The 10,953-nt window shown below is 35.8% G+C and overlaps 1 protein-coding gene across 1 annotated transcript in view; it reads left to right on the forward strand.

The window, feature by feature from the left end:
- ANKIB1 (ankyrin repeat and IBR domain containing 1) overlaps nt 1-10,953 on the forward strand; it is a 185,113-nt gene that overhangs the window by 41,760 nt on the left and 132,400 nt on the right. Inside the window, exon 3 of the mRNA XM_012656561.1 lies at nt 10,156-10,456. Within this exon, the coding sequence (XP_012512015.1) occupies nt 10,156-10,456 (301 nt within the window). The remainder of the gene's footprint in view (nt 1-10,155; nt 10,457-10,953) is intronic.

Here is a 10,953-nt window from a genome sequence, read left to right on the forward strand (position 1 = left end):
ATCTCACTCTGTTGCCTGGGTTAGAGTGCCGTGGCATCAGCCTAGCTCACAGCAACCTCAAACTCCTAGGCTCAAGTGAGCCTCCTGCCTCAGCCTCCTGAGTGGCTAGGACTACAGGCATGCGCCACCATGCCCGGCTAATTTTTTTCTATATATTTTTAGTTGTCCAGCTGATTTCTTTCATTTTTAGTCGAGCCGGGGTCTCGCTCTTTGCTCAGGCTGGTCTCGACCTCCTGAGCTTAAACGATCTGCCCGCCTCGGCCTCCCAGAGTGCTAGGATTGCAGGCGTGAGCCACCGCGCCCAGCCCCAAGACTCTTTCAAAGGGTACATGAAGTCAAAACTATTTTTATAATAATAAAAAATGTTATTTTCCTTTTTTACTGTGTTGGCATTTGCAGTGATAATACACAAAATGGAGGATAAAACTGCTGGTGCCTTTAAATGAATTAAGGCAGCGACACAAAACTGTGCCAGTAATCATTGTAGTCTTCACCTGTAGGCACTTGCAGTTGAACAAATAAAAGTCAGTTTCACTTAAAAAATCTCCATCCTTGAGTACACATCTTTTTAATATTCCATGTGACAAATAGGAAGTATGTGTAAAACACTTCTGCTACATACGGAAGTGTGATGGTACTTTGAGGAAGAGCACTTGTACTGTTATTTGAATTGTAAATTGAACCACTTTTCTTGTGGAACCCAGTTCTATGACTAACAACAGCAAAAAAACGATGGTTATTCAGACTTGGGTGGTTTGGCTGACATTTTCTGGAAAATGAATTGAGTCTGTCATTTCAAGAAAAACTACTGCCAGAATTTGTTGCTAAAGTTGAAATCTGAGCTTTCAAGTGAATGTTAAAATTTTGGAAAACTTAACATTCACTACCCTGAGCTTGACAACTTCTCATTACTTAGAGACTTTTCTAATAAGATTGGCAGTGATATCAACTGACATAATTTTGGTTTTTATATTGTATAGAGAAACATGACAACATCTGGAAGATCATCTTAACTCAGTGAATCAATATTTTTCAGAAGATCGGTGTATGATTCTTAAAAAATTATACATGGGTAAACAGTTTATTCAAATTACTAGACTAATGTATTTTTTTTTTGAGACAGAGTCTCACTCTTTTGCCCAGGCTAGAGTGATAGACTAATGTATTTTAATGTAACAGTACAAAAAGTTCATTTGATATGGTTTCATATACTACATTGCAATTAACTTTTAAGAAACTACTACTTGTTGAATATTTGATATAGTTTCAAATATGAATATTCACAATTATCTGAAAAGGCAATTTTGAAACAATTCTCCCTTTTCTAACTGTATAATTAAGACTGGATTTTCTTCATATACTTAAACCAAAACAACATATTACAACAGATGGAATCCTGTGAAAATCCAACTGTCTTCTATTAGAGTAGGCATTAAGAGATTTGTAAGCATGTAAAAACAATGCCATTCTTTTCACTTAATTTTTTTTTTTTTTTTTTTTTTTTAAAGCAGTGGCACTGTTCTGACAGTTTGGAAACAAACTGTGGTCAGGATCATAGCTCAATGCACCGACTTAGGTGTCCAGTGCCTCCCTCGGACCGGGCCCACCAGGTACTGGTATCTTTTTTTTTTTTTTTTTTTGAAAAAGGGGTCTTCTTGCTTTGTCACCCAGTCTACTGCAGTGGCACAATCATAGCTGACTGCAGCCTCTAACTCTTAGGCTCAAGTGATTGTCCCATCTCAGCCTCTCGATAGCTAGGACTACAGGCGCACACCACCATGCCTGGCTAACTTTAAAAATGTTTTTGTAGAGGCGGAGTCTCACTGTGTTGCCCAGGCTGGTCTCCAACTCCTGGCCTCATGTGATCCTCTCACCTCAACCTCCCAAAGTGCTGGGATTACAGGCATGAACCATTGTGCCCAGCCAATTTTTTTAAAGACAGTTATTTTTTATTTAAAAATGTTATGTATAGTTAATGTGTAGTGGGTTTGATTTTTTAAAATTAATATATAACCCACATAAACAAAAGCTCTTAGAACCTGCAGTAATTTTTAAAGTTTTAAACCGGTCTTGTGACCAGAAATGTTTAAGAACTGCTTATCTGGAAAAAAAAAAAGAAAGAACTGCTTATCTGGTCAATACTCTTGGTTCTTCTAAGCAGGAATATATCTGTCTGTCCCCATCATGTGGTTATCATTCCATTGAATGAGTGTTTTAAAACTTACAGAAAACGTGATTTTATATTCTCTTTTAGTTAACCAGTTTGGATTACTTTTATGATTTGGCCATATATTTTATATTTAACTTTATATTTTTACAACTTCAATGTGAAATCTTCAGATGTTTTCTTTTTTCTTAATTATTTGAAGATCAGTGGCTCATAATTGTTTACTTAAAGCTTTTAAGATGCTATGCTAGAATCAGAAGTTACCTTATTGCTCTCCTTTCCTAAGAATAAACAACCCTCATTTCTTTAATCTGTGTATTATTTTGTCTTTGGAAATGTTATTTAGATAGTGCAGAGAGAATCACAGATCAAATTTTTTCCTAGTTTTATTTAGTTTTAAGTGACAAAAATTGTATATATATTTAAGGTGTACAGTGTGATGTTTCAATATATGTATATGTTGTGAAATGATTACCACAGTCAAGCTAATTAACATATCTATTACTTCAAATAGTTACCTTTTTTGTGTGGTGAGAACACTTAACTCTCGCAGCACATTTCAAGTATACAATCCATAATTATGATTTTAATAACTATAGTCACCATTCTGTGCGTTTGTCTCCAGAACTTAATACACCTAATAACTGAAAATTTATACCCGTTAGCCCATTTCCTCTACTGCCTGACCCCTGGTAATCACCATTCTATTCTCTGTTTCTATGAGTTAAACTTTTTTAGATTCCTTATATAAGTGAGATCTTGCAATATTTGTCTTTCTGTGTCTGGCTCATTTCACAGAGTTAAATGTCCTCCAGGGTCATTTGTGTTGTCACAAAGGGAAGGATTTCCTTCTTTTTGAAAGACTGAATAGTATTCCATTGTATATATTCCACATTTTCTTTATCCTTTTATCCATCAAGGGATATTTAGATTATTTCTGTCTTGGCTATTGTAAATAATGTTGCACTGAACATAGGGGTGAGTATATGTCTCAGAGATAGTGATTTCATTTCCTTTGGCTATAAATCCGGAAGTAAGATTGCTGGATCGTATGATAGTTTTATTTTTAATTTTCGAGGAACTTCCATACTGTTTTCCATAATGGCTATACCAATTAACATTTCCACCAACAGTGTACAAAGCTTCACCTTTCTCCATATTTTTGCCAACAGTTACCTCTGGCTGTTTGATAAGGGCCATCTTAAACAGGTTTAAGGTGATATCTCATTGTTATTTTGATTTGTATTTCTCTAATGATTAGTGATGGTGAACATTTTTTCATATACTTGTTGGCCATTTGTATGTCTTTGGAAAATCATCTATTTAGGTTCTTTGCCTATTTTTTAATTAGGTTATTTGTTTTTTTGCTATTGAGTTCTATGAGTTCCTTATATATTTTTTATTTTAACCGCCTTATCAAATGTATGGTTTGTAAATATTTTCTCCCATTCCGTAGGTTGCCTTTTCATTTTGTTAGATTATTATTTGAAATGATCAATTGTTTTTAGAATAAAGAATTAGCTATTAACATGTTTATGGCATATAGAATAAGGATAAATAGCATTTACTCATTAGCATCAAGTAAAATAACAAGTCTATTTTAATCATTTGTGTTTTAGGTAGCTTCACCTATTTCATTGTATTTAATCCTGCTTAATTTTTTAACAAGCTGATGACTGTTATTTTCTCATGCTGCCTCATGTAATCCGCATTACCTTTTTCTTAATTCAGTGTAGACTGTGGCTGAGTTTGGCTAGATACCTAACATATGACATATATGTGTTGGCAAAGGGAGATAAACTTAGTTAATGACCCTTTAGGTATAAAGTAAAGCTCCTATTTGGGATAAGGCCTTGATTTTATTGCTGTTTCCTTTAGCTTAATGGCACTTGCAAGCACTTGCAATACCAGGTATCACTTTCTTCTTTTCTTAGGCAAAGTAATATGGTAAAAGAAGAGGAGTTTACAGTTCACAGCTAGCTTGCATCTCTCTCTCTCTGAACCCAAGTACTCTAGATTTATGTCATATCACCCTGCCTCTTTTATGGGAAACTAAATTCATACTCATAGTTACTGCTGAATGTCGCAAAAAGGCCATGGACTTTGGAGTCAGCGTGTTCTAATTGGAATATTTAATTCATTAGTTGTATCTTCTACGGAATAGCTTCTTTTGCTTCCTTGGAAATAAAAGGGGCCTATCTTTGAGAAGAAATAAAATAAAAAATCTTTATTAGAACCTGTCTTTATGAGAGCACTTATTAATATCAAGGCCTATAGCTTCATGGATTAGTTAAAATAGAGTTTCCAATTACTGATTTCTATTTTTTGACTTTTTTATATATTAGGAGCTGTCAAGTTCTTTTCAATAAATTGAAATGCAGGTCTCCTCTCCCAACCCCACTTTCTTGCATGCAAACCCTATAAGGGTAGGGACTTAGTCTGTTTTCTCTACAATATCCCTAACTTCTAGAATAGAACCTGGTAAATAATGAGGGTTCAATCAATATTTGTTGTATAAAAAATGAGTTTTGAAAGGAACTGAAGTTGTAAGTGTATGTTACTGACTGGGAGAATAACACTTGGGTTATTGCAAGAAATTGAGGCTCTGAGAGAAAAGACTTATTTTGAAGGGAGCTTGGTTGTTTATGAGATGATGGCAAAATGAGATGCAAGAGAAAGAAGCCGATAAAAAGTTAGAATATGGGCTAGAGGTCACATGAGAAGTCATACAGGGTGATAGGGCATTAAGAATTATCACAGATGTCTGGGCGTGGTGGCTCACACCTATAATCGTAGCATTCTGGGAGGCCAAGGCAGGAGGATCACTTGAGGTCAGGAGTTTGAGACCAGCTTGAGCAGCACAGCAAGACCCCGTCTCTACTGAAAATAGAAAAAATTAGCCGGGCATCGTGGTGCATGCCTGTGGTCCCAGCTACTCGGGAGGTTGAGGCAGGAGGATCGAGGATCGTTTGAGCCCAGGAGTTTGAGTTGCTGTGAGCTAGGCTAATACCACAGCACTCTAGCCTGAGTGACAGAGTGAGATGTCTCAAAAAAAAAAAAAAAAAGATGAAGAAAAAAAAGAATTGTCACAGAAGTAATGCAGGTTGAGTCTCCCTTATTTAAAATGCTTGGGACTGGAAGTGTTGCAGATTCAGGGTTTTCTGTTTTGTTTTTTTTGTTTTTTTTTTTTCTTTTTTTTTTTTGAGACAGAGTCTCACTCTCTTGCCTGGGGCGAGTGCCGTGGCATCAGCCTAGCTCACAGCAACCTCAAACTCCTGGGCTCAAGCAATTCTACTGTCTCAGCCTCCCGATGGCTGAGACTACAGGCCTGCACCACCATGCCCGGCTAATTTTTTCTATTTTTGGTAGCGACGGGGTCTCACTCTTGCTCAGGCTGGCCTCGAACTCCTGAGCTCAGAACGATCCGCCCGCCTCGGCCTCCCAGAGTGCTAGGATTACAGGCTTGAGCCACCATGCCCGGCCCAGATTTGGGGTTTTTTCAATTTTGGAATATTTGCATTATACATACTCAGTTGAGCATCCCAAATCTAGAAATTCAAAATCCAAAATGCTCCAATGAGCATTTCCTTTGAGTGTCAAGTCCGTGCTGAAAGAGTTTTGGGTTTTGAAGCATTTCGGATTTCAGATTTCCAGATTAAGGGTGCTCAACCTGTAGTAGAAGCCTTTGAGGGAAACCATGATTTTGCCACCACTGCATGTCATTTGGGGTCTGATCAGGCTTAACAATTTACAAAATGTATTCACAGAAACTATTGAAAAAGAAATGGCTTTGAGAGTAGATGTGCTCTCTGAAGTAAGGGAATATGTTTGGAGAAGTATATGGAGTTAAGAACTGAAATTTACTTCCAATAAGTGGGTAGGAAGTAGAGCCAATCACCATGGGTAAAAGAGAAAAATATTGAGGGTTATTGAAAAGGTGTGTGGTTATGGAAACTCAGGTAATATTTAATAGAATATTTAATAGAATTCTTGTTAATGAAACAAGATGTAAATGAAACAGCACTTTATAAGGTTTCGAACAAAAATTAAATACAATGATGAATAATTTAGCTCTTAAGAAATTCCTGATTATATTAGAGAGTGAAACTTCAGGATAATGATAAGAATAGGGTCATAGTGAAGTGGAGAATGAATCTAGAAGAAATTCAGGTAATGGTTATAAACTGGCCAATTGAGAATTAACAGTGAAAGAATCTAGAAAAAACACATGGCTCCTAGGTGGGTTATTAGGGTCAAATGCAATGAAAGGCAGGGTTCCCCCCCGCAGGTTAATGTTTTTCTTTCTGCCATGCTGCTAATTATCTCCTATCCCTGTTCCAGAATTAACCTTATATGCATGTGATAAAAAACGCTCCATAATTACTAACATAGTTACAGAAAGGGATCTAAAGCTTACATAAATGTGTTTATTTTTCCATTTATACATTCAAGTAAATTTAAAGAAGAATCAATTTTGAATTTAAACAGATGGGAGGGACTATTAATGTGAGTTAATAAAAGTTGAATATCCAATTTTATATTTATGCAGCTATGGTACTGTGTCTAATAAATTTGAGAATCTTTCCTAAGTAAATATGTATAAAGAAGTTATTTTAATACTTTAACTTCAGAATAATACACTTTGTGTTTGGTTTGATTAATCAGAGCCTAGCAGATTGGTTATGAGAACATTTGCAAAAGTGTCTCGCTCTCTCTTCCCTGTATCAGAGAGGATCTGGAGACGTTTAACATGATAGAGAGAGAGAGAGATCCCTCCATATTAACTGACATCCTCTCAACTTATATTAAATTTCATGGTGATAAGAACCTGAACTCTTCCTGAACAAACCAAAAGAATAACTGATATACTGGAAATGAGGATAGGAAAGGCTAGATAAATGTGGTTGCACAGAATACTTCAGAATCTGAATTAATTATAATAATATCTTCCTAAGTTAAATTTTTAAGAAAAATGAAATCTTTTTATATTGATAATAATGCATCTTTGAAGAAGTATTAATCTTATTTTTAGGGTATGATTTTAATTTTATTATCTACTATAATCCAGTAATAAATACAAGGAAATATAGTCAGGAATTTTGTCAGCAGTTGCCACAGGAAATATTTATTTTAAAACTATTAAGCAATGTTACAGTTATATAAACAAACAAAATTACTCATACTCCTGCTTTCCTTAAACAACTGTTAGAATTATTCCATGTTCCCAAGTAGTTTTTATCCATATGTGTATATATTCAGAAGATTGTGAAGGGAAATGAAATCATGTTTTTATATTTTCACTTACCTATAAGCATTCATGTAAGTATGTAAGGATTTACATTTTCCATTTTTCCTGTTACCAGACTTTTAAGTGTTTGTCAGATTTTTCTATTCAGAGTAACACTGTATCAAATGTCATTGTTTGTATAGATTTTTTATCTCTTAAAAGAAAATTTATTTTCTTTAAGATAAATTCTGAGGAATAGGTTTACTTGGTCAAAGGGAATAAGTCATATATTAGTTGTTATGAGCTATTATTTAATTTGTCCAAGGTCACACAGCTAGAACATGACAGAACTGGGATTAGAATTTAACAATCTGGTGCTATTAATAGATGCAATGTTCTTGACCAGTGAGCCATATTGGTGGCTTGAGAGATCTAGAGTGTTGGCTGGAGAGATCGCCAATCCTATGTCCCTGATCTAGATCATGAACATTTAATATTCACCCAGTTCATTTGTCAAAATCATAGCATGAGTTTACTGTGTGTCTGACACTGCATTGAGAATTCACAAATGACCAGGATATAGGTCCTGCCTCAGAAACCTATAAACTAATTGAGAGAAGGGAACAGATATAATTATATAATTAGAATGCTATATGAAGACAAAGAAGGAACCAATTCAACCTGGGGAGGAGCTTAGTGTAATGAAGCTTCTAAATAGGGTTGAGTTTGCTTATATCATCTGAATCAGTTTCTGGGAAATCAAATAGCAGAGTGTGCTGTGTACATCAGAAGACCATAAAGGATATGTGAAGCCGTAGAGAAAATTGGAGCAAATTTTACTGAAACTTGGGACATGAGCTAAAAGATAAGCGCTGGAAATTAAATTATGACTGAATAGAGATTGAGAACTCCAGAGAGATGTACGTCCTAGGAGATATGTATTCACATATGAAGGGGGTGAGGAGTGGATGAGCCCTGGAACAATGGAGATATCCCCTAATTTATAAAATCCAGAAATGCCAGTCTTATCTTTCCCACAGAGATATATTTTATATTCCAAAGGGTAAGAACCCAGGATCTTTCCTTAGGAGAATTTGTTTATACTCAAGGGTAGGTTTTTTCCCCATCTCCAGAGGAGAGGGGGTCTGCTATACAAGTCTTATAATATAACCTCCCAGATTGTTATTTTCGGGATTCCTTTCTATATTAGTTTCCTATTGCTGCTGTCAAAAATTACCACAAATTTAGAGGCTTAAAATAACATGAATTTATTATCTTACAGTTCTGAAGGTCAAAAGTCTATAATCGTTCCACTGAACTAAACTCTTGGTGTTAGCAGGGCTACGTTCCTTTTTGAGGCCTCCGGCGAAATCTCTTCTCTTGTCTTTTCCAGCTTCCAAAAGTTGCGTACATTTCTTATCTCATGGCCCCTTCCTCAGTCTTTAAAGCCAGCATCATAAGCATCTTCTCTTCTCTCTCTCTCTCTCTAAGGTCCCTTGATTACATTGGGCCCATCTGGATAATCCAGGATAATCTCGCCATCAAAACTCTTGATTTAATCACACCTGCAAAGTTCCTTGCATCATGTAAGGTAACATATTCATAGGTGCTAGGGATTAGGACATGGACATCTTCAGAGTAAAGGCATTATTCTGCCTACCACACTCACCTACAGTGCAGAGCGCAGTACATGTAGGGTGACATCTGATCTGGCTTTGATTGCATTGTGCCATTGGGAAATGAGAATATGAGGAATTGGCATAGTTATCACAAATAAGTAGTGATAATTCATCCGTTCCTGCTGTGGACATTTCTAATAAAGATAGATGCTAAAAAACTAACAGGCTAGTTTTGAAGGGCTGTACTGCTAGAGTCCTGAATGGTAAGAGCAGGAGAGATCCAGAGTTACTGTTCTGAAAGTTACCTGGGACCTTCTACTGCCTTAGACTGGACCTTTTAGCCTTTTCTCATACCAGCTAGGCTAACTCATGAATGAGATTAGTGAGTACCCTTATAAAGAGGCCCTGGAGAGCTGTCTTGCCCCCTCTACCACGTGAGAACACAGCGAGAAGGCCTCTATAAGGAGCGGGCCCTTGCCAGACACCAGATCTGCTGGCATCTTTATCTTGGATTTCCCAGCTTCCAGAACTGTGAGAAGTGAGTGTTTGTTGTTTATAAGCCATCCAGTTTATGGTATTTTTTGTGATAGCAGATCAGGTAGACTAAGGTATGGTATAAATATAAACCTTATTATTTCAAAGCCTAACTGATGATCTTCAGATAGAGAAGATTGTTTCCAAATTTAAAATTTGGTCTCAGACTTAGGCATTACTTGCTGTTCTTATATTGGTTGTCACCTTCCTCATTAAATAAATATGTACACAAGAGAAATACAGCAGAGCAATAAAGGAAGAAGAAAAAAATTGGTGTGAAATGCTTACTGCACCCTAAGACAATTATGTAATTGACATATTAATCTGTAAATTGCCACTTTCCTTTTTTTTTCCTTTCTATTCCCCTGACCCTTCCATTTCTCTTATCTTCCTTTTTCCCTCTCCTTTTATTAGCAAGTACTTAAAGATATTCAAGTTTATTTTTCTTAGTATTGTTCTAGAATAGAGTTTTATAAAACTATAAGAATTAATCATTTAACCTATTTTAAACAAAACAGTAGAAATTGGATTGTCAGAAGTAGGGCTTATCTTTTAAATGTGTTATCTTCTATGATTTTCATCCTTTTTTTCCTTCCTTTCCATTTTAGGACTTTTCTTTTTGGTAGAGATGGTAATCCAAATAAACGCAATGTGCACAATGAAACATCTATGCATTTGTTGTGTATGGGACCTCAAATTATGATATCTGAAGGAGCCCTTCATCCTCGCTTAGCACGCCCCGCAGAAGATGATTTTAGAAGAGCAGATTGTTTGCAGATGATCTTAAGATGGAAAGGAGCAAAACTTGACCAGGGTGAATATGAGAGAGCAGCTATTGATGCTGTTGATAACAAAAAAAACACACCCCTGCACTATGCTGCTGCCTCAGGGATGAAAGCCTGTGTAGAGGTAAAACTTCAGTGGTTTTTATTTTTTAATATTCTTCGTTGTAAAATTTATGCCTTGATAATATGTAATAATCAGTGTTTGTTTTCCTTGTCATAATAATTTAGCTAGTAATTTTTGTCCCTTTTGTCATTCTAAAAGAATCAAGGCCCCTTTTGAAATAGTTATTTTGTTGTTTTATTTCAAATGTTGACTGGTTTAGCCTGTGGGGGAGCGCCATAGGCTAAACAGTCAATGTTTGCAATAAAATGGAATCAAAGCAATTAAAAATTTGCTGACATCTCCTAAGGTAGTGGCCACAAATTAAGCCCTATCGTCTTAGGAGTAATAGTTTTAGTAGAGAGACATTCTGCTTTTTTGCTAGTATTTTTGGTAACCAATTTATAAAATTTATACATGTTGGATATGACAAATTTTGGCAATCAGGACCCAGAGTTAAGTAGAATTGATCAGTTCACTAAGTAATAAATAAATTTTAATGAATGAATACAGTTTTGGAT

This window comes from Propithecus coquereli, unplaced genomic scaffold (genome assembly GCF_000956105.1).
Source record: "Propithecus coquereli isolate 6110/MARCELLA unplaced genomic scaffold, Pcoq_1.0 Scaffold508, whole genome shotgun sequence".
Taxonomy (NCBI): domain Eukaryota; kingdom Metazoa; phylum Chordata; class Mammalia; order Primates; family Indriidae; genus Propithecus; species Propithecus coquereli.